This window comes from Eleutherodactylus coqui, chromosome 1 (assembly GCF_035609145.1).
Source record: "Eleutherodactylus coqui strain aEleCoq1 chromosome 1, aEleCoq1.hap1, whole genome shotgun sequence".
Taxonomy (NCBI): Eukaryota; Metazoa; Chordata; class Amphibia; order Anura; family Eleutherodactylidae; genus Eleutherodactylus; species Eleutherodactylus coqui.
Window position 1 is genome coordinate 245,658,977 of NC_089837.1, and position 24,930 is coordinate 245,683,906.

Sequence of the window (24,930 nt, forward strand, 5' to 3'; positions counted from 1 at the left end):
TTTGCCTCCAGGTTTAGACCTTAAAAATTCTTGACTGTGGGATATCAAAGTGATCCACATTCTATTACATATGAGGGGGTGCTGCTAAGTCTTTGGCTTTGTGTTCTTTTTTTGTTTCTATGGTAACAAATGTTGCATCACATGAAAGCCTTATGTGTCTAATATATGTTTTCCAAATTTTGTGTTTGCAGCTTATGGCAACAGTGATCTAAGCACGTGGGAAAACAAGATGGCAGAGTCTAAGGCGATATTCACAGCAAATGAGAGCAGAGGAGTGAAAAAAATTCTTGTTTCTGCAAGGAAAGTCCGCAAAGGATATTCATGGTGATATGTCACAGACATTGGGGGATCAATGCCCTTCATATTCTACAGTTAAGAACTGGGTTGCCAAATTTAAAAGGAGCCACTTCAGCACCAATGATGAGGAACATCCTGGAGAACCAAGAGATCTTGTTGTTCCGGAGATCGTCGATGCTGTGCACAACCTCATACTGGAGAATCGGCGAGTTTCAGCTAAAGGAATAGCAGACATCATGGGGATTTCTCGTGAACGTGTTTGTGTCATCAATATTATCCATGAATATTTGAACATGAAGAACCTATCTGCAAAGTGGGTCCCCAAATGTTTGACAACAGATCAGAAAAGCATGCGAGTGAAAACTTCTCGGTCCATTTGTCAGCGTTTCCGGACTGATAAGAACTTCCTGGATTGACTGGTCACTATGAATGAGCCCTGGATTTATTTGTATGACCCTGAAACCAAGGAGCAGTCAAAAGAGTGGAGGCACAGTGGTTCTCCTCGCCCAAAGAAGTTCAGGGTGCAAAAACCAACCACTAAGGTGATGGCGTCTGTGTTCTGGGATAAGGAGGGTGTGCTGCTAGTGGACTACCTTCAAAATGGGTCCACCATCAATGCAAGGTATTACATTGAACTTTTGGACCAATTGAAGGCAGCTCTGAAGGCCAAATGTGAGTAAAAGAAATGAAAAAGGAGGGTGGAGCAAGACCCAGTGAGGGTAGTGGAATATTTATGGAGTACAAAGAGTTTTCAATGATTGAGTATTTTGAATGGTGGAGGTGCTGCCAACCAGATGACGCTCCACCAGTGTGGGCGTAAGTGTAGCGAAAAGGATGTGAAAAGAACTGGTATGGAGGCGCAACACTCTAAGCTACTAGAAGATGTAGATCAAAGTCCAATGTGTGATGGTGAAAGCACTTCTTTTTTATTATTTTTTCAGAAATTAAAAACCAGCAATGGAATACGCGTTTCGGGGAAGAACCCCTTCGTCAGTTCGGCTGGATAGGACAACAGGATGCCTAGGGGTGACACGATTCCAAAGATGTATGGAATGTGTCGGAGGTCCTGTGTGCAGGAGAACAGGGGAGAAAAAAAAAAAAAAGTTAAAGCATTTTTTTTCTCCCCTGTTCTCCTGCACACAGGACCTCCGACACATTCCATACATCTTTGGAATCGTGTCACCCCTAGGCATCCTGTTGTCCTATCCAGCCGAACTGACGAAGGGGTTCTTCCCCGAAACGCGTATTCCATTGCTGGTTTTTAATTTCTGAAAAAATAATAAAAAAGAAGTGCTTTCACCATCACACATTGGACTTTGATCTACATCTTCTAGTAGCTTAGAGTGTTGCGCCTCCATACCAGTTCTTTTCACATCCTTTTCTGAAGGCCAAATGGCTCGGCAAGCTGTCCAAAGGAATCTTGTTCCTGCAAGACAAGCCTCCGCTCACACTGCACAAGCGACCACGGCAAAACTGGTGGAGCTAGGCTTCCAGCTGGTTGACCACCCACCTTATTCACCAGATCTAGCTCCCACCGACTATCATCTGTTTCCAAACCTGAACAAATACCTCAAGGGTACCAAATTTCACACCATTTCTGATGCCATGGCTGCTACGGATGACTGGTTTGAGGCACAACCAAAATCCTTCTTTTTGCAAGGCTTACAGAACTTGGAATACCGATGTAAGAAGTGTGTTGACATCAGTGGAGAGTATGTGGAATAAATGTAAAGTTTCATCTTCCCATCTCATTTCTTTCTGGGTAAAGCCAAAGACTTATCAGCAGCCCCTCGTATATTTAACTTCCTAGACCTGAAATTAATCTCTTAATATTGTGTTGCTGCATCTTACCACTGTATGAAATTAAGAACATTTGAATTAAGGCATTTTTTTTTGTTTTCAAGATGCGGCATTTAAAGAAAAAAAAATGCAGTTCTGACATTTTGCAGGTTTTTTAAAAATGGCATTTACCGTGCAGTATGTATAGTGTGATATTTTAAGAGTCTGGAATTTTTACAGATACGCCGATAATTTTTTTTAAATTTTATTTTGTCTTTTTATTTTTTAATTTGCAAAGTCAGAAAAGGGAGTTTTCTTGAACGATTACCATTTACCTTTTTTTTTTTTTTTTTTTTAATTTTACTAGGGGACTTCATCTTGCAATTAGTTGATCACTTGCGTCATATACTGCATTACTTTAGAATTACAGAATACAGTTACAATTGTTCCCATTTACCCTTTTGTACCTCCAATAGTGGTGTTAAATGTTTGAACATTTTGCACTTCCACTAGCCATCGTGTGTCATGAATGGGTTAAATGTGCTTATGCGATAGCAAGTGTGAAGACTAACATAATGGTAAATCACTATCTACATAAAATGATTTTTTTTTTTTTTTCAGCACAAAAACATCACTCTAGAAGTGCTTGTAATTAGCTTTCTGTTGTCATGTAAACTCCATCTCTAATAACAAACACTAATGCAAACTATAGGAAGTGGAGGCAAGCATTGTCTTATGCTGCCCGTAAAAGTCTATGTAGAGGGGAGGGAGAAGAGAAAGCTGTTGCAGAGAGAGAAGCAGACACACACACACACAGGTTTTGCTGAAGCTAAGGCCTCCTTCCCACGAACGGATTTCCGCCGCGTAATTCGCGGCGAAAATCCGCTGCGTTGCACGCAGCTATTAGGTTCTATTGAACCTAATAGCTCAATGCTCACGATGCGTAATTCCACCGCGGAATTACGCACCGCGATTTCTCCCGTCCTCACCCGCAGCATGCTCTATTTTCTGCGGGTGAGGACGGGCTGTACGCACTGACGGCTTCCATTGCAGTCAATGGAAGCCGTCCATTCACGCTATCTCCCGCTGTAACCAGCGGGAGATAGCGTGAAAAAACGCTTTCCCGCCCACCGCCGAGCGTCATATGACGCCAAATGACGCGGTCCGGCCGCGTCACGTGACACGGCCGGCTGTGCACGTGACACGGCTGGTGACGTGCGGCGGTGGGCGGTGACGAGCGGTGACGCGGGGGCGGTGGGCGGGGAAGCGATTTCACGCTATGTCCCGCAGGTAAGTATAGGGGCTCTGGGGGGCGCCGTGACGGGCTTCACTGCGTAATATTACGCTGCGGAGCCCGTCACGCTCGTGGGAAGGAGGCCTAATAGTAAGAGTTTACAGTCTCAGCTTCTGGAATCACATCTACACTGCTCAATGCAGCAGTACACTGTCCCCCATAATGTTATTTCTCTGTGTGTGCTAGAGACCGTTAGGGGGCAGAATCTGTGGTTTTCTTCATGCGCTGTGTATAAAAGACATCGTAGCAGCTAGTCTCCACTCACCAGCTGGGAACGCAGAATTGGGGATCTAAGCAAAGAATTGCACCATCACGGAGTTTTATGGATTCTTGAAAAAAAGGCCCTTATGTCTGCATTTCACTGAATAAAGCGGTTTTCACACGACTGAGGAAAATCGCAAGAGATTTGTGCATTGCAAGACGCATGAATATAAACCCATTCTTTTGAATGGGATCATACACAAGCTATTTTTTTTCCTGCATCGCGGCCCAGGAAAAAAAAAAACAAAAAAAAAACCGCTGTTCTACTTTTGGCCATTCTCTTGGAACGACTCCCATTGCCCATGGTTTTCTATGGGGCCGGGCTCAGGATCACACGGCCTGCGAAGTGCACGCAAGTGCGATGCAATGTTTACCCATTGAAATCAATGGGAAATATTGAACGATCCTCTGCTGGGGTTTTTAGGATCACTACTTCCCTAAGGTCCGACATCACACTCGCATGTGTGAAATTAGCCTAAAGTAATACAATTTCCATGAAGACTTCTGCCATGATGTTGTGACTCTCCGTGGATCTGAAATTGAGGAATTGGCTTCTTTGAAGTATGTGCACAGTGGAAGGTTTTCCAGGTGCAACCCAAGTATTTTTTTGCTACGTATAAATTTGTGAGAGTCTGAAGACTGGAAAATGCCATACACAAGTCATGTAATGGCCAGGAACAGTGTTATTCCTCATGGACACACAGCAGCTTATTCTGAAGAGTCACTAGAAAGTGTGGGGATGCGTTCAATATGTAAATTGTATGAAACCAACTTGCTAATATCTATTGATTAGCACAACACGAGATGGTTCTACACTTGTAAATCTGAACAGTAGGACATATGGTGTCTATTGTCATCACAAGGGTACAACAATAAGAGTAATAAGGATTGCACCTACCTATATGTACACGGTAATGACTTCTCAGTTGTCTTTTTTGAGAGAAGTACTTCTCACATCTGTCACAAGTAAATGTTTTTTTGTCTGCCAAAGTGAAGAACATAATCAGTAATAAGCAAACATCATAGGCATTGCACATATGCACACACACAATATGAGGCGAGTGGACAGAGGGCTGACACTGCTTTGTTAGCCGTTGGGTCATTCCATGCCAACTGGCCTAATTTGGGAGAGGGTCACCTTCACTTCTGCTGAAATTCATGTTCATACACCACCTGTATGAAGTTCTGTACAGTTTCAGCTTGGTTTATAGCTTGGTTGAGGAACTAGAGCCATTTGCATAAAACTCATTCTTTCCTCGCAGAGGTTGTTTCGAAAAAGTATCCAAACATTCTGTTGCCACTGTTCTTCATCTAGGCAAGCCAACTCACTGAGCCTTGGTGCACTTAGTCAAATTTTTGTATAGAATTCAAAAATGTTAGAGGCCAGGCTCCTTAATAATTGGTTTGGTGGTTAATAAGACGCAAAGCGGCTGGTTAATGTCGCCACAAAATTGTCCACAAGTTTGGGAACCTATAACTTATTAATAATAGCTTAAATAAGCTGGAATTTAGACAGTGAGTAGCCTACCAAAGCACTGTTAGACCCAATGTCCATGGACGGATTTGAATTGTGGAACCCGCGCGGAAGATCCGCAGTTCAAGCCGCCATAGGGAACTAACAGCGTCCACATTTGAATTTTGGCATGTGGATTTGTTTTCCAGATTCCTCATGCAGAAAACAAATCAAAGCATGCTCCCCTTTTAGTTCGGTTCACGCATGAATGGCTTCCATTGAAGTCAATGGAAGCTATCCGATTCACAATTGACATTGCGGACGGGCCGCGGATTCCACAGGAAAGCAGGAGCATTAAAAAAAAAAAAAAAAAGAAATCATGTTAAAAAAAGTGCCTGTGTCTTGGTAGAAGGTAGTTACCCAGAGCACTGTGACAGAAAAGCTCCCGGAGCGAAGGGCCTTTCTGATGGTACGATCCTGTGACCAATCAGATGTATGGGAGGAGTCATACCCAGCCAGAAAGAGAGCGCAGCAGTAAAGTATGGGCTTTACACTCACTGCAACAATCATTTATAGCCTGCAGCAGGACTGTATGTGTAGCAGAGGTGTGAGCGTGTGTAGCTAACAGCAGAGATGCAATCACATAGCTCTGTAAACAGTAAAATTAAGCTATGGCTCTATGAAAATAGTGATGCAAGAAAACTAAATATACATATGTGGTATTGCTGCAACTGCAATGCCTTGCAGAATAAGGATAACTTGTGTACCGCACGGTGAACAGCATATAGAAAATACAACTTTAATAGAGCTGCAGGCTTTTGAACAGCTCAGCTCCAAAAACACAATAAAAAGCGATTAAAAGCTTTTGTCTGCACCTCAAAATGGTACCAATAAAAAGATCAGTTAAGGAAAAAAAAAAAAGAAAAAAGGTAGCCCTTACGTGGCATTGTAAATGGAATACAGTTATGGTTCTCTGAATATGGTGATACTTAGGGATAATGATTTTACCCCACCATTTATACCCAATGTAGATCCTTAACCCCTTCCCGCTATAGGATGTACAGTTACATCCTGTGGGGCATGTATGAAGAGAGATCAGGGCCATCTCTCTTCATGCATCGCAGATGCAGGCTGTATACTGCAACGGCCGATCGCTGCTGTTAATCCTTTAAATGCCGCTGTCAATTTTGACAGTGGCATTTAAATCCCACAATGTTCAGGGGGCCCGTATGGCCTGCGAGGAGATCGCAGGGAGCCGTGTGAGTGTCATGGTAGCCAGGGGGCTTCTGAAAGGCCCCAGGGTTGTCTTGGCAGTATGGCCACGGGGATGGCTTGATAGACAGCAGGAGTGATCAAAGCATCGCATGTTGTGGTCCCCTGCAGGGACTAAAGAAAAAAGTAAAAATAAGAATAAAGTATTACTATTTGTGTAAAAAAATTAAAAAAAGTTTAACCCCCCCGACCCCCCGCCATATTTACAATAATCTAAATAATAAAATAAAGACATATTTAGTATTGTGGCGTCCGTAAAGTCAGATCTAGAAAATAACATTATTTACCCAACACAATGATCATTGTCCGAAGAAAAAAAAAAAAAAAAAAGAAGAACGCCAGAAATGCACTTTTTTGGACACCCTGTCCCTGCAACATTAAATCAGAAAGTCGTATGTTTTCCAAAATGGTACCAATGGAAACTACAGGATGTACCGCACAAAATCAGCCCTCACATAACTAGGTTGACGGAAAAGTAAAAAAATTTAAAAAGTTATTGCGCACAGAAGATGGTAGCATAAAATAACTTCAAAAAATTATGGTCTAGGAAAATAAATAAAAGTATAACAGAAAAGCAAAACAAACAAAAAAAAAACAAACAAACAAACACTATATAAGTTTGGTATCATAGTAATCATACTAACCCATGGAATAAGGTTATGTAGTTTTTGATGTAGTTTGTGTGCCGTAGAAACAAGACGCACTGAAAGACGGCGGAATGTTTTTTTTTTTCATTTCACTCCACTTAGAATTTCTTTCAGTACCTTATATAGTACATTAAATAGTACTAATGAAAAATACAACTCGTCCCTCAAAAAACAAGCCCTCATACATCTACGTTGATGGATAAATAAAGGCGCTACGATTTTTTAAAGGCGGGGGGAAGGGGGGGGGGGGCAAAGAAAGTGGGGAAAAAAATGGCCACATCAGTAAGGGGTTAATCATTCCAGTTTTGACTACTGAACTGAAGGCTATCTAAATTGACATATCCCATATACATGTGAATAACAAGGAAAACCATGTACTATAACAAAAGAATTGGAACCCTCTCAGTCCCACACAAAATACTAGCAAGTCGCACAATTACCTCAAATGTTATTAGTCCAACTTTCAGCCAATTCAACCCCCCATTCGGTGGAGGCAGGGATCTATGATGCTCAGTTTTCAGGTCATCAGACCTGGACACTCATGCAGATTATGGGTGCATAAATCCGGTTGTAATGCCTACACATGAAACTGGCCTTAAACTGTGTACTCTTGTCTTACCGCTAGCAGCTTCCAAGTGCTGGGTTCACACCCCGGGTGGATTTGCCGCGGAAATTCGCCGCGGCAAATCCGCATGCGGCCGCTAATCCCGGGATTAGCCAGCCATGTGGACGAGATTTCTCAGAAATCTCGTCCACACGGGACGGCAAATCCGCTGCAGCTAAACCGGCAGAAGCCGCTGCTGTGGCGCGGCTTTGCCGACCGCGGGAGTGTCCTTCCCCCACCCCTTCCCGCTGCTGCCGCGCTTTCTTCTATGGGAGCGCCGGCCGCAGCAGAAAAGCGAGCGGCCGGGCCGCTTCAAAACTGCCGCGGGTTTTGAAGCAGCGGTTCTCCCGGCGGAAATCTTGCGTTTTCTCGCTGCGGCCAAACTGTGGGATTTCCAGCGGGAATACGCCTTGTGGGAACCCAGCCTTACAAGAATGGTGACACGTTATCTGAGGTAAGACTGAGCAAGCACCCTGTATCAGCTACTTAATTGTAACCGCACCAAAATATGAACTGTAAAAGATGTACCTGCATGTAAACGCATATGTTCCAACAGAGAATGCTTGGTTGCAAGAGCTTTACTGCACACAGTACAGCTATACGGTCTCTCTCCAGTGTGTATTCGCTCATGGCTCCGCAGAGAGTGTTTCTGGGTAAAACCTTGTCCACACTGGGCACATTTAAAAGGACGGTCTCCTGAAATAATATAAGAAAAATCAAGAAGAATCAGTTCTAGAACTGGATACACATCAAAGACGACTCATTTTCAAAATTAAACACTCCCACCTCAGCACCAACAACACTGCCAACAGGTCTACAGCAACGGCTTTACTTGTATGTATATTAACCCATTAAGGACCAAACGTGGTAAATTTAGGGCACTTGATCCTGGGCTTTAATCATAGCCAATAGTAAAAATACGGCGGGGATTTTAAAGTCCCTGTTCTGCAATCAATCAGAAACAGGTTGGGTTGTTAGCTGTTAGGCTGCCTGCAGACAGGCGGAAATTCCGCGGCGAGATTTCCCGCAGAATTTCCGCCCGTGGAAATAGGATTGTGTTAGAAAACGCAATCCTTTGCAGACAGCCGCGATTTGTCCGCGTTGAAAACAAATCGCAGCATGCTCTTTTTCTGTGTGGGGCCGCTGGGCGGCAGCCGGCACATCACACAGCTGGGACCGCGGGAGCAAGCGAGTGCCGCGCTGATCTCTGCAGGAGCTCAGGTCGGGACCCGCTGCAAGAATTCTCGCAGCGGGATCCGACCCGGCCGTCTGCAGGCGGCCTTAGTCACAGCTGATAACCCAGAGGAGCGAGAACTGTTTAACCCCTTCTGCCTTCTCTTTTCCCTAGTACACAGTGCTCAATGAACGCTCTGTACAAAAGAGTGAAAGTGGAAGTGTTTCTTCCACTATGCCAGCCGGCAGTCACGTGACCGCCGGGATCCCCTGACACAGCAGAGCTGCAGGGTCTCAGCAGACCCTGATCAGCTCTGCCAGTGACTATTGTCACTACAGGGGATGTTTTACCCTGTAACTGGAGCTCCTATGGATGCCCCAGCTATAGTGGAAAAATTTTCTCACACACAGAAAAAAAAAAAAAGGGCCATGTAAACTTCCCCCAGAGGTCTTATGACGTCATGGGGAACATGGATAGTAAAAAATAAATAATTACACAAGTAAAACAAAACTACAGAATAAAACAATGTACACATAAGAAAGAATTACCCAAAGCCAGCACCAAGCAAAACAGTGGTTCTGGTTGGCGCTAGAAGAACCCTGTAATCCAAAACCACACATATTATATATCGAAACGTCCAAAACAAAATGAGGAACGCATTTCCATAACTTACTTTAGCGTTAATATAATTATTTTTTTTAGCGCTTTACCCCCAAACAAAACTAAAAAAAAACGGGGAAAAAAGTCAGTGAAAAAGATATTTAAAAATTAGCCCAATATGATACGGGAAGGGGGGGGACCATAGCAAAAGTAATTTGAAAAGCTCAAGGAAAAAAAGTAGGGCAGTTAAACCTCCACATGGTTAAAATCCCTAAAAAGTCTCTGGTCCTTAAAGGAGATGTCCCGCGCCGAAACGGGTTTTTTTTTTTTTTTAAACCCCCCCCCACCCCGTTCGGCGCGAGACAACCCCGATGCAGGGGTTAAAAAAACCACCCGCACAGCGCTTACCTGAATCCCGGCGGTCCGGCGTCTTCATACTCACCTGCTGAAGATGGCCGCCGGGATCCTCTGTCTTCATGGACCGCAGGGCTTCTGTGCGGTCCATTGCCGATTCCAGCCTCCTGATTGGCTGGAATCGGCACGTGACGGGGTGGAGCTACACGGAGCCCCATAGAGAAGAGGAGAAGACCCGGACTGCGCAAGCGCGGCTAATTTGGCCATTGGAGGGCGAAAATTAGTCGGCACCATGGAGACGAGGACGCCAGCAACGGAGCAGGTAAGTATAAAACTTTTTATAACTTCTGTATGGCTCATAATTAATGCACAATGTACATTACAAAGTGCATTATTATGGCCATGCAGAAGTGTATAGACCCACTTGCTGCCTCGGGACAACCCCTTTAATGTACAAAACAGCCTGGCCCTTAAGGGGTTAAAGAAACCCCTAATTAACATCTACAAAAAAAAAGAAACCTCTGAAAGATCTACATATTTCCAGTAAACTCCTAACATGTTTATCAGATTTCTTTTTGACTGAAACACATCAAAGACATTTAAGTATCAGATGACCAATACATGCAATGCCGGGCTCACATGGGAGTACTCTTACTATGTATTACGCAGGAGATGAAAGGCAATCAATTACACTGCCCTGTGCAGTTCCGCTCACATTAGTGTGGCAGAATTGCATAATACGCGAGCGTATGTTCTATTTTGCTGTGTATATATGTGCCTATTGTTGTCAATGGGTGCATATATACAAAATAAAAGAAACAGGTGGACTATGCATGACAGCGCGCGTGAGATACGCTGTCACACGCAGTACAATTTTGCCGCCATACACGGCAGTACACCGGGTCACACATCGTTTTACACTTACAGCTGTGAACCGGCCTAAAAGTGACTATTCTAGTTAGACTATTCTAGAGCTACACAACTTTGGTAATGAGAACTCCAGCTGTTTCATTCACAGATTTATTTTGTTAGCAACTCAGAGCTTCTCAGTGAAGGGATCATCAGAAGCGTCTTACAGAGGAGCAGAGCCAATATCTCATTTGGAGGGAAAATATTCACTATATCTTGTCTTTTATATATATTCCTGCACAGGGGCCAAATTACAGGCTCAGGTGCTAAAGTTCAGCTGCAGAAAGGAGTCCAGGTCACATGATCAGGGGGTGATCGGTGTGTGCTGGTTGTAATCCCTAGTTTACTAATGGCACAGAAATATTTTGACCAACTCCAATCCCTTCCACTATACTATATTAGTAAGTGGCCAGTGCGCCACCAGAAACACTGGTACTTTAGTTTCCTAATAATTACTAGTATCACTATATACAGGAGATGTACATTCCCCTGTATACAGTGATATGATGCATGCTGGTATAACTTACAGAACATCTGTATATTATATTATATATACATACATACATACATACATACATACATACATACATACATACATACATACATACACACATATACACACACACACACACATATATGTACAGCTGATATAACTTATACCAGCTATACATATTTAAGTACACTCCCCTCTCTACTCACCTCTGGAGCGGGGGCCAGACAGCCTGTAAATGCAAGTCCAGGACCTGTGGTTAGCATAGCAACGTGGATCACATGACCAGAGCCAGCTCATGTGATCTGCATTGCTAAGTGACCACAGGTCCTGGACTTTCATCTGTAGGCTTTCCAGATACTGCTACAGGGGTGAGTAGAAAGGGGACCTAGACCCTCCATCGGAGCCCCTGGTAGGCGCTGACTAGCAGTGCACTGATAGATTGCAATTGTGACCACTCACAACTGCAGTTTCTCAGTAGGAGGACCGCGTGCCGTGGGAGTCTGCAGCCTGTAATTGGCTGCTGGTTTCCCGGGAAACAGTCCTACCCCCTCCGAGTGCCGATCTGTGGGCGTTGCGCCCCCATCTCTTCTCTCCCTCTCACCTCCGCCTACAACCACACACTGTCGGCCACACCATTCTGCTCAGTTCCTCCTATTCATGCCTGCAGTTTGAACAGTGTGCGAGCTGACAGACCACCTTTAAAACCTAAAACAAAGCATTAGAAGGTGGGTAGTACATAAATCACTGTTTTTATATAGTTCACTTAAAGTTAGAAGTGTGGTGAACTCCGCTTCTTTAAAGTGTAACAACCCTCTAGGTCATAGGCACCCACAACAAGCCAGGTGAAGTGCTTGCCCGAGTGCAGTCACTGCTCACTAGCTGAAGATGGTTTAGCAGAAAGTGTATGGCCTCAGACTTCAGCTAGTGAGCGCTGGGGCAAGCACTTCAGCTGGCTCGTTCTAGCAATCCAGTGGGGTGTTACCTGCTAGACCCCAGCAATCAAAACATTTGGCATGTCTCTATGACACAAACGTTTTTTTAAAAATTGCAGTTACACTTTTAACCCCTTAACCCCTGGACTTTTACAGACACTGCGATAGTTATGTCTCTTTGTTATTGCTTAATTTTTTTCATATAAAATGCATTGTTTAAAAAATATTTTTAAAACGGGTCATTACATTTTATGTTCACCAAGAAGACTGGAATATTTAATAGTTTGTATAACACACTGAAATACTTCTATATTGCAATACATTATGCCTGCAATGCTAGCCTATTAAGTGCTACCACTGGCATTAACTAGTAGGCTTCTGAACAGGACATCGTGATTGCATCCCAAAGGAGTTCCCTCCCTCCAACCACTTAGATGCTGTTGTTGGCATTGACCATGGTGTTAACCGGCCGGGGTTGAGTTCTCTCCTAAGCCCAAACATTACAGGTGGGTGTCAGCTGTGCAACATAGTGAGCACCCACCATGTATTAAGTGGGCTTAGCTGCTAAGTCCACTCTATACTGCAACCTGCCCTATGCAGTGTACAGTTACTAAAAGTGGGCCAAAAACGCAGTGTGAACATAACCTAATCTGCCTTTGTTTGCTGACATACACAGATGCTCTCAGACACTAGACTAGCTGCTTGTCACAAACTGAGAAGCCTTTTCTGTCCATGACAATGTATGAAACCAAAAGCAGCTGCTGCATGCTTACATGCCAGAGCTTATAAAAAGCTGATCTGATTACGGCTATTAAAAAAACCCCACACAAGACAGTTAGGGCATGTTCACACTACGGAAGATGACGCAGATTCTTCTGCACAGATTCCACCTCTAAAACTGTGGCTCATTTCTGCTGTGGATCCACGCAAGGATTAAGCCCTTGTAAATGTGCAAAATCTGCATGTGGGATTTCCGACGTGGAGTCACATTAACCCTTTCCAATCCACTGTCTGACATCTAAAGACATTCTGATTAAAGGCTGTACAGCTCCGATGTCACAATACATCCAGCAGGGTATTCTTACTGTATATTACTGGCCGCTCTGTTGTTGGGGGCCTCTCCAGCATGACACATACCGCAGTACTGGCTCTAGCCAGCAGATGGCGCCATTGTAAAATGGCATTAAGCAAAAGCCCTCTAGGAAACCCTGAATCCAAAATTGGATTGCAAAGGGTTAAGAAGTAATCTACTGTCCCCCGCGCCACAATGCAGATTTAAAAATCAGAGGCAGAAAAATCCAGATTCCCATTCAAATGAATAGGACATGGAATTGGCATGTATAGTCATTTTTGCTCATGTACCACGTGAACATAAGATTGCAGGAGCTTTGTCTGTATCTGCAAACATAGCAAAACCTCTCTTTTATAAAGCTCCATGTTATTACTTAGTGTTTGAAAGCAAGGCATTTTTACAAAAGGTTCACAGTTTTGCGCAGTTGGTAAAGGGAAACTCGGTGTGAGCACTGGTCAAGTGGCACTTTCAGACAAATCCTACATACTCTACATGTATAGGACACAAATAAGGTGCTGGAGTTCAAGCCTGTGCAGCTGGACCAGCAAAAAGTACAACCTAAAAGCTCATTCCCACAAACATATGTTCACCGCGTATTACACGGTGAGTGGAGTCTATGAAAGTACAAGATTTTCACTCATCCATTCACATTTACGTATACACATTGCGTATAATACACGCGTGAAAAAGAACGCTGCGTGTTCTATTATTCCACGAATTAAAACGCGTCCAGCCTATTCTCTATGGGTTGCGTATTACATGCTGTACATACGCAACACATGGCGTATGTGCAGGGTTTAATACGCAATTCTGCAATGAGACAGGGCAGGGAATTAAAAAAAAAACAAACAACTAATCACACTGCGCATGACCGCATGCACAAGATACACTGTCATGCGCAGTGCAGAATCTGCTGACACGGGGGTAAACAGTTACGCGATACAGTGTTTTACGCATGCGTCTGTGCAAATAAGCCCTTACTGGCAGCGATTTAGAATTACTCAGCAATGAATGTCAGCAGCAGATAAAAAATGGTAACAAGGTGTGTCGCTCATAGTACCCCTGGTGAAAGCCGCCCTAGCGTCACAGGACATCACGTATTCCGGTTATACCTGAATGGCTTCTACAGTGGATCGCCAAGAAGTGCTTGTACTTGAACATTTTTCCACAAAACTTGCAGCAATATTCAGAAGAAGGGGGCTGCTTCTTTTTGCCCCCAGAACCCTTTGTTGGTTCCTGTTCCTTATCATCGAGTCTATAATCTTGCAGCTTTACAGACCTCTGCGATCGGCGCTTGCTGTGCCTCTTTAGTATCACTGTATCTTCCTGAGGCTTGGGATTTAAGTCACATGTCACCTCGGCAGCAAAATCAGCCACTTCGTGCTCATTTAACAGGTTTCCATTGGAATAACAAGTATCCTCTATGCTTTCTGGGATAGGTTCTACTTCTTTCTCCGTCTCCCTGATATCTACTTCTTTCTCCGTCTCCTTGATATCTACTTCTTTCTCCGTCTCCTTGATATCTACTTCTTTCTCTGTCTCCCTGATATCGGCCGGGCTATTATCTGGCTCGATATGTTTCTTTGGTCGTCCTCGTTTCCGTTTTGGCAAAGAATTATCTGCTTCATCTGTCGTTGCGTTATCAGATGCATCGGCATCGCGATTTAGTAGATTTTGCTGATAATCCGCATAAGCTTTCACCAAGTCATCTACTTTCAAGACCTGTGCGGTTGCCACTATTTGCTTGAGGAATTTTTCACTCACATGTACATTTCCGCTGTAGACGAACTGCAGCAAGGTGTCAAACACCTCAGATACCACTCCTTCTATGACGTAGATCGACTGGCCCACATGCTCCTCGTCCGCAAACATCATGGAGAAATATTCACTGCTAGCCGCCAGCAGAGCTTTGTGTGCCCGAAACTGCACATTCTCAACTATCAGCGTGATGTCGCAGAGAAAGTTCTTTTTCCTCTGTTCTTCTAAACTAGAGAGCACGGTGTCCATGTGACCACTGGAGTGGATATTAATCTGGATTTCTGTTTCCAACTCCATCTGAGGAACCGCATCTTCCATGGTTCACAGTAGAAGCCTACAAAAAGCAGACAAAAAAAGACATTGAATTATCTGCAGCTGCACGTTCTTGCATTACATCACAGTAGACGTGAATACGGTTTCATTTCAAAGTTAAGATTTACAATCATAATTAAAGGGGTTTTCCAGGGAGAATACTACTGATGACCTATCCTCTGAATAGGTCATCAATAGTTGATCAGCTGGGATCTGTCGCTCAGGACCCTGACCGATCAGCTGATTGCAGCGCTGTCAGTGTGTGCACAATTACACAAAGTTCAGAGGGGAAGCAGCGGAAGTCTCGGCCACTTCACAGAGGTTGGAGCGGAGACTTCTGCTGCACTGTCAGCAGGTGCACAATCAGCTGATTGGTCAGGGTCCCGAAAGACGGACCCCAGCTGAATATCTATTGATGACCTACCCTCAGGATAGGTCATTAGTAGTATTCTCCTTGGAAAACCCCTTTAAACACAAACTGCAAACCTGCATAGCAGACTGTTGTACCTGTCACATGACACTTGTCCCCGGAAATAATAATTTTTATTTGTATAGCGCCAACATATTCTGCAGCGCTTAGACAGGGGGAATACAGAAAGACAAAAGTGCAAAAGTTACAGAACCACGGTTACATAGTAATCAGTTGATGGAAACAGTAGGGGTGAGGGTCCTGCTCCAACAAGCTTACATACTACAAGTAATGGGGGGGATACAGAAGGTAAAGGGGCTGGAGATGTGCACGGTATGGCAAGGTGGAGAGTGAGGGATGATATACACATAGACAATGGTCAGACATTTAGCCGTGTGACGGCAGAATCGTTATGCCTGCAGGAACGGTTAATGATGGCTAGCAGGGATTGCAGTCACTAGGACAGAGAGCATGTTATCAGGCGGAGTACAGAGGGGTTTGTTTAGGGAATGCGGTATGCCTCCCTGAAGAGGTGCGTTTTTAGAGCATGCCTGAAGTTCTGCGAGTCCTGGATTGCTCGGGTAGCCTTTGGTAGTGCGTTCCAGAGGACCGGTGCTGCTTTGGAGGAGTCTTGGAGGCGGGAATGAGAAGTTCTAGTTAGAGGGGTGCGCAGTCTAGTTTTGTTAGAGCGGAGAGCCCGGGCGATAAATTGAGATGAGGGAGGCAATATAGGGTGGTGCTGCACTGTGGAGGGCTTTGTGGATGAAGGTAGCGATTTTAAATTGAATTCTGTATTTAACGGGCAGCCAGTGCAGTGACCGGCACAGGGCGGAGGCGTCCGAGTAGCGGCTGGACAGGAAGATGAGCCTGGCTGCTGCATTCATGATGGTTTAGAGGGGGTCGAGTCTGGTGCAGGGGAGGCAACGAGTTGCAATAAGAGCCGAGAGTGGATGAGGGCAACAATAAGCGTTTTTAGCGTGTCCATGGTGAGGAAAGAGCGGATTCTTGCGATGTTCTTGAGGTGCAGCTGACATGTTCGGGCAAGAGATTGGATGTAGGAGCCAAATGAGGGATTGGAGTCGAATATGACTCCAAGGCAGCGAGCATGTTGTCTAGGAGTTATGGTGGCGCCACACACTGAGATGGAGATGTCAGGATGAGGTCGGTTAGTGGCGGGTGGAAACACCAGTAGGTCAGTTTTAGAGAGGTTTAGTTTTAGGTAGAGAGAGGACATAGTGTTAGAGACAGCGGACAGACAGTTAGTGATGTTTTGGAGGAAGGGTGCAGAGATGTCACGGGCAGAGGTGTATAGCTGGGTGTCATCAGCGTACAGGTGGTATTGGAGGCCAAATCTCCTGATGGTTTGTCCAATAGGGGCTGTGTAGATAGAGAATAGGAGGGGGCCGAGGACAGAGCCCTGGGGGACCCCAACAGCAAGGGGAAGAGGCGAGAGGTAAAGCCAGCAAAGGAGACGCTGAAAGAGAGGTCAGATAGGTAGGAGAACCAGGAGAGAGCGGTGTCCTTTAGGCCGATGGAGCGAAACATACTGAGGAGGAGTTTGTGGTCAACAGTGTCAAATGCTGCGGAGAGGTCGAGGAGGATCAATAGGGAGTAATCGCCCCTCGATTTGGCTGTCAGAAGGTCGTTGGATAACCTTGTAAGGGCAGTTTCTGTCGAGTGTTGGGGTCGGAAGCCAGACTGTAGGGGGTCGAGGAGAGCGTTCTCTGATAGATAACTTAGAAGGCGGGAGTAAAGTAGGTGTTCTAGTAGTTTGGAGATGAAGGGGAGGTTAGAGATGGGTCGGTAGTTGGCAGCATCAGTCGCGTCAAGAGTTTCTTTAGCAGTGGGGATATGATGGCATGTTTGAAAGAAGAGGGAAAGATGCCAGAGGTCAGAGAGAGGTTGAATATAGTGGTGAGATGGGAGATGACCACTGGGGGGAAGGAAAGGAGGAGGTGTGAGGGGAGAGGGTCGCTAGCGCAGGTAGTGGAGCGAGCAAAGAGCAATTTGGACACTTCTTCCTCTGTCGTTGGTCTGAGTACATATCCACAACACGAGGGTCAGCAGCAAATAAGGCATCCAAAATAGGTTGAACAGGTTGTCTGCAGCGCCCACTGTGGTCTAGATCCAAGTTAGACCACCAGAAATACAGTGTGAAGAAAGTAGGCAGCAGTTGCGGTGAAAATACAAAACGATTTTTATTCCTCCCAAAATGTGACGTTTCGACTCAATGAGTCTTTGTCAAATATTGGAAGCAGAGCAGAGACGGAGGAAGACCAGATCCTGATTGTGAGTGGGAGAGGCTGTGAGTTGAGAGAGACCAAGGGAGGCGAGCGAAAGAAGCTGAGAGGCAGATGGGGAGTTGGGGTCATTTGTGGGGAAAGTGGGGGAGCCAGGCAAAGTGGTCCAAAAACAGGCGAGGAGCACCTTTGGGGGAGGTAGACAACTGCTACTCGCATGGACAGCGGGCGGAAAAGCCATAGCGTATGTACCTCAAATGATGGAAAAGTGAGGAGATACTACCTTTCTCATTTGTATTATTGGGTGTGTGGGAGGGGGGGGGGGGGACACAGCTTGGCTGTGGGGTATATAGCAACTGCTAATTGGAGAAGGACACTAAGTAGAAAACAAGTTGGCTCCTCCCACTTGCTATATACCCCATTGCAGGCACCCATCTAATCAGTTTTTAGCTTAGTGTCTGTAGGAGATAGATAAGCGGACGATGGTCCTTCTAGGCCACTAAGGAGAAGGTCGACGGAGCAGTATTACTGTCTGCTCTACCACCATATAAGGAGGACAAACGGACAACCGATTCCTATCCGTTGTCTGCCCTAATTTTGAAGACAAGGGGTCACATCTGGGATCCCAGCATGTTGACCCACCAGTCTAAGGGTTCTCCTCCTAGCCACCCTCCTCTGCCCTTAGGATCCAGGAGTGAGGGTAGGAGGACCCGGCTGGAAGCAGGGAGAAACCAGACGTTTCGTTTCTCGCTGCACACTTTTTCAAAATTTTACCAAATGCAAACCTTTCCATCTGCTGATGCCGCCCCCGGACGTTCTATTTTGCAAATGGCTAGGGACCATTCTCAGGGGTCTTGACCAGGTTCTCCTACCCCGGGGGACTGCTCTAAGGACATCCCACGGTCAAGCCGGGTCCCCCAATGATACGAACTTGAGAAACTTAGTTTTTTTTTGTACTTACTGTAAAATCTTTTTCTCGTTTCGTTCATTAGGGGACACAGCACCCACCCGATATGGGTCTTTTTTGTTGTGCTTTGTTTTTTTCCCCCTGGTTGGCATTACTCTTGTTTTCACACTAGCTTCTTCCTAAGTTTGTTTTTGCGCTATCATATTATAATTAGGCCCTATGGGGGCGCTCCTACTGCTTGCATACAAAACTGGATTGGCTGAGTGACTGCAGTGGTATATAGCCAATGGGAGGAGCCAACTAATTTTTCTACTTAGTGTCCATCTCCAATCAGCAGTTGCTATATACCCCACGATCAAGCTATGACCCCCAATGAACTAAACGAGAAAGATTTTACGGTGAATACAAAAAAAAAAAAAAATTATATATAGGTATCCAAGTAGTGCAAAAAGCAGCGTAAATTCCGGCAGGACTCCTGGCAAGAGTCCAGATTATCTGGTCCACACACAGTGACTTAATGTACATGGAAAGCTGGATGGGGTACGCAGACTCTCAGTCACTGAAAAGATTACCTGTCTAAAGCTTTACTTTTAAGGATAGTGTTAAAATGTTGCATGTGGTCTTACAACAAATCATAAGAATCAACCAGCGAGATGGTATAAGGCTGAGCCATGGAGGTCGACAGTTATAAACGGAATCAAGAAGTTATAGAAGTTCTTTTACACTGAACAATTAAAGCTCAAAGAAATCGTTTAAATGAGTGAAAAGGAACGATAATTGTTCAGTGTAAACCCGGCCAACGATTGAACGATAATTTGTTTGCTTATTGTTCATTTCATGCAAGCATGAAAACAATCGTTCCCTCGTTCACCAATCTTCGGTTTAAAAACTGATTAGTTGTTCGCAGTCACTTATACAGCAAGTAAACGAGCCAACGAGGCATCTGCCTGTATAAACCGGCCGCCTGAGAGCACTCCAACATCGGTCAAATAGGAAACGGTTAGGTGAGAAAGCACCTTAACTTATGGTTACCGACCAGACCAAAGTGACGCAGGCATGCAACGGATCCAGGTTGGGTCATGTTAGATACTAGGAGACACACAAATAAACCCCATTGTTTGCAATGACAACTCAGAACAACAGCCAGATTCACAATATATACTACATGGAAGGCTCAATCGCCATGTACCCTGGCAATGGAGCCTCCCCTGTAGCATATATCGGGTATCTGGCTTCTTTTTTACTTTTTTTGTACTTTTTTTCTCACCTCTATGATTCCATTGTTTGCAATGGGTCCATTTACATGGCTGATATTTCCCTTAGGGCTCCTGCACACTTGCGTTTTTCTTGCAAGTTTTTTTCACACGATATCACTGCGTTTTTTCCACGCACTTGTCAATGGGACTTTTAATGTTAAAAACGCTTCGCAAGTTTGTGCTTTGCAATTTTTGTGCGATGCATTAACATTAGAAAGTCCCATTGACAATCACGTTAAAAAAAAAGGCACAAGAAAAAACACAAGTGTGCCCTGTGATGCTGCAAGACGGGGGGGGGGGGGGGGGGGGGAACGCAGCGTGTCTTGTCGTCGTGCGAATCTTACCCGATAGTACGTGCACATATGCAGTGTGCTCTTCGATGCGAGTTACACCTGAGAACCTCAGGCACAAAAATGATACAAGACCCGGGTTTGCTGGCAGTGCATGCTGACACACAGTAGTCGGGGGACATGAGCTGGATGTCTTCATTGCTGTCTAGCTCCTGCCTTTCTACTTCTTGCTCCATGCTGTCATATCAGTCTGCCATCCCTACATGCGTTTCCTCCCATCACCCAAGTGATAGGATAAGCAGTGACTTTTTAGCAAGTTTTACTTGCTAAAAAGTGCATCTTACAGTCAGAAATATACAGCAATCCAAACAAAACCCAACTACATCATTGCCAGTGGTTAAAAAAGGTACATTTTTAAAGGAGGAATCAAAGGATTTTTTCTTTTGTACCTTGAAGACTATCAGGGAGAATTTGTTTATACGCTCGTGTTAGAACTGCTGTAGAATACTACGGTAGCAGGATACCAAAGATCAGTCCAAAAAATGATAATACATTGGTAACGTACACCACCACAAGTTATATAACTGCTCTGAAAAGTGTACAGCCCAGCTTCCATATGTGAGGGAGACCATGGATGGACCGAATGTTGTAATGGTGGCTCTCAGGTAGCCACTATATGCCAGCATTGGTACTGTTGCATCTTGATGCCACCAGAAGCTAGGGCTTTGTCAGGACTTCCCTGGAGGAACGCCCGTCCCAGCCCTAGCTCTCGATTGGCGGAATAACGCAAGGTCCTCGAAGGTGCTGCAGTGGATTAGGGGCACAATGCGTCGCATGTCAGTGATTAGGCGCCGCTCCAGCCCTGTAAGCTGGCTATGTGTCACAGTACCGGCGCTGTTGCCTGCGTGCTCGAGGGAGCAACGCTCCTGGAATCTTACCCGGCGCTGTGCTCCACCTTTGTTACCTGGCTGTGTGCAATAGTCCAACGCTGCTGTAGCCACCCTGCTCTCCTGATACAGTGATCGTAGTGTCCCCCAGAGCTGGCAGATCCCTGCAGTCTCCCCACGGCGCTGTGGCCTTCCTGCTGCCGGGCGCGATGTCCAACTTACATGGTGGGGGTGTGTGCTTTGTGGCCCTCCGCCGGGAAAAATGCTTCAGGGCGCTGTGACCTCCCTGCTGCCGAGGCCACTCAGCACTTCACCAGAGAGGGGTTGCCGCCTGCTTAGTGGGCAGCCAGGACCTGCAGCCCAGCCAGCTCTGCCGACAATCAGGTACGGGGGGGCATCACCCCCTGTCAATCTTGTCTCCACCAGTACTTCCTGGTGGCATCAAGATACACCAGTACTGCCAGCATTATTGCCCAGAGCCCACTCTTCTCATGAGAATCACCGAATCAGAACAACGTAGACTCATCACCTTTTTCCGTACTTCCAGCAAACCCTGGCCTCCGTGTACAGAGGGCTACTGCCAACTTGGCCATGATTGCGGAGGAGACTGCATCATAGAGAAGGGAGGCATGGGGAGCTGTCTGTGAACACTTTTTTGGCACATAGCGGATTACTTATACTGTGTAGGGCAGTATTACTAACTGAGGCACCACTAATGACTGCAGCATAGCATGGGGCATTATATGGCGCTCTTGTTTTTAGGGGATAATTATAATGGTAAGAACATAATTTGGTGTACTGTGAGGGGCAGATGCATTTGTAGTAGCAGCAGCACAGAGTTGTATAGGTTGGTAAAAGGTTTTGAACGTGCAAACCCGCTGATGGTGCTACATATGGGACATGGAGCAGGGAAGGCACATGCCTTTGCCAATGACGTTACTATCAGAAGAACTGAGAAAAATGACTTCTCTTTCTCCCAATGCCCTGCAGGCGGACGTCTCCCTGAAATGCTTCTCACAAGCAGGATGATGTGGTGAAGCAGCAGACTAAGGGCTTATGCACATGGACGTAAGAGCTGTGACCAACATTTTCGGACACAGCACATGTCTGTGTGAGACCGCAGGCAGTTAACATTGTCAATTCCAATCCGTGATACAGACTGGTTATTTTTTTCACATGGACCATCAGTTTGTGTTGAAAAACGCCCATGTGTATAACCTCATTGGCTAAAACAGGACCATATGCTGTGTGTGAAATACATGGACGGCATAGGGTTCACATATATGCCCGTGTGCATGAGCCCTTCCGTGGAATTCCTGTGGGAGTATTGTCTGTTCTAGTGATATATGCCTTCTATTGTATATATCTTTTCATATGTTTCTCACATCAGCCTATGCAAACACGCTATATATTTCTTCCTTCTTAGTAAATAGCAGCAGCTTAATGGTTAACTTGTACAATATTATACACTAGGCCTTTCTCACTGGAGAGACTATATTCTGATAAGAGAAGTTCCTCATTTCCCCTCCCTCTGCAATCCTCAGGCCAAGCAGTGATATTAGTAAGTTTATTCTCTGTTAAGTTTCATTTCTCTTTTTTTCCCTGGAAATCACGTGTTTTCGTAGTAACACACATCTTAAGGCCGAATGCCCACGGACGGATTATCGCTGTGGAATTCGCGGTCAGACACCGGCCATGAATCCTGCAGCAATGACCATCCATAGACATGCTGTGTTAAACGATTCTCCCCTGCCCCTGAGCTGAAATCAACTGTGATTGCCTGCTCGCGGGGGAGAATCATGGCATGTTCTATTCTTCTCAGAAGGAAATCGAAACGTTGCCACTGAGGACCTGGGGGAATAAAGTCTGCTTTTATTCTGAATAGCAGTGTGGACACTGCCTCTTTTGTACATTACTACTGAAGTTGCCTGTGGTATTTGGGTCCGATCCTGATTGGGCTTGCGTCCTGAACAATAATACCCGCTCCACCAACGAATTGGTGCGTTATGGGAGTGCTGCTGGTCTTAATTGCTTTTGGACTTCCACAGTGAGCACTACGGAAATACAGCGAGAATCCACATCACACGCGAGGATCCAGAGAGGAGAGTATAGGGTCTCTGGGGGGCGCCAGGTCTGATTCCGCTGCTCTATTTCGAAGTCGGAATCCGATCTGACCCGGCCGTGGGCATGAGGCTTAAAGTGTTAACATATGTTAATCATTAGAAACTAAGGCCTATACTGAGTTCTTATGACTTTAATAGCATGTATCTCTATTGCTACATCACTTGGAGTATATATGTACCATGATGCTATTTATAAATCAGAAGCATATTGCCTTTGATACAGTGGTCTTCAGCTTGATCAGGCGTGCAACGCACTCACAAGGAAAGATCCCACACATTCCTGCATGTAGGGGGGGGGGGGGGGGGGGGGTGTTAAAGAGTTGCCAATTATTTTCTATGGGAGTCTTGAAAAAAAAATTGGTATTGGAATTGCCTGCCATGTGAGTTGCATACATTTCTGATCCGTTTTAAATGAATGTTACTATGGGGATCACTGCAATGCAAGAAGAGACGGTACGCAGAGTTGCTGGCTGAGCTCACACAGGCATGTGGCAAAGCGTGGCGATTTTACATTCAGCTGCAGCTGGGTTTAGCATACTTCTTGCAAGACATGGCATCAGCCGGCGCATGCACAGATGAGCAATGGACATCGGCCCACAAAAGGGACAGTTCATCTCTGCATGCGTTGGCTGATGACCACACGGCACTCATAGAAGACCTGGCAGCGCTACATGTGTCGTGGGGGGTTGGAAGGGCAGACTTTGGGGACAAACAAGCTGATAGCAGAGATGATCCATCAGCTCACCCGGACCGCTCCAACTCAGTTACATATAGCTGACAGCAGGGATGCTCCGGCACCCCGGCGCTGCTCTAGGCCTGGGGTACTAAACCTACTGACAGATTCCCTTTATGGAGCCGTTACTACAAGCCTGCGGTGCAGGACGCCCCGTCTTCCTGCCTCGCCCACACAACTGCAGCCCCTACAACTGTACACCCGCCAACCTCCAGCTGTGGGAGAGCCGCCTCCCGCAGGGCCGTTACTGGCAGCAATGTAACAACGCAAAAGGGCGCCGTAAAGGCGGCATGTCTCTCCAAATCCCACAACACGGCCAGCAGTGCCGCACTGACCCACCTACCTTCCACCGCTGCCAGATATCAGCAGCGGGCCACCCGGATACTCGGACGAAGCGTCTACACTGTAAGCGATGACATCATAGCCATGTGACCGCGCACAGCGATGACGTCAGCCCGCCTCCTACGATAGCCGGAAGTGTAGGCGGGAGTTGGAGTTGTGCGGAGCTGGGAGGAGATAGCGCGCGCTGCCTGCGCTAGGCATATTTCTGTTTTCAGCCGCACTTAAGCAGCGCTGCTGATTAGAGCCACCTGATTGGCTCTTCGGCACCACGTGACTACACAGCGTGCACGCGGATTGCCTTCAGCAGCCGTGTGCACTACACACTACAGTTCACTCCACACTACACTAAACCTAACCCTAAATACTAACCCTAACCCTATACCTAACCCCGTGCTGTAAGTGTAGTGTGTAGTGCACAGCTGCTGAAGGCAATCCGCGTGCACGCTGTGTAGTCACGTGGTGCCGAAGAGCCAATCAGGTGGCTCTAATCAGCAACGCTGCTTAAGTGCGGCTGAAAACAGAACTATGCCTG

At 45.8% G+C, this 24,930-nt stretch overlaps 1 protein-coding gene across 2 annotated transcripts in view; it reads right to left on the bottom strand.

Moving 5' to 3' along the window:
- The window catches only part of ZBTB24 (zinc finger and BTB domain containing 24), a 34,381-nt gene extending 9,851 nt beyond the window's left edge, over positions 1-24,530 (bottom strand). For both annotated transcript variants that reach the window (XM_066607646.1, XM_066607636.1), the window contains exons 1-4: positions 24,400-24,530; positions 14,254-15,233; positions 8,136-8,303; positions 4,530-4,613 (exon numbers count right to left, since the gene is read on the bottom strand). In XM_066607646.1, coding sequence (XP_066463743.1) covers positions 4,530-4,613; positions 8,136-8,303; positions 14,254-15,217 — 1,216 coding nt within the window. In that variant the 5' untranslated portion in view covers positions 15,218-15,233; positions 24,400-24,530. The remainder of the gene's footprint in view (positions 1-4,529; positions 4,614-8,135; positions 8,304-14,253; positions 15,234-24,399) is intronic.
- Between the last annotated feature and the right edge of the window lie 400 nt (positions 24,531-24,930).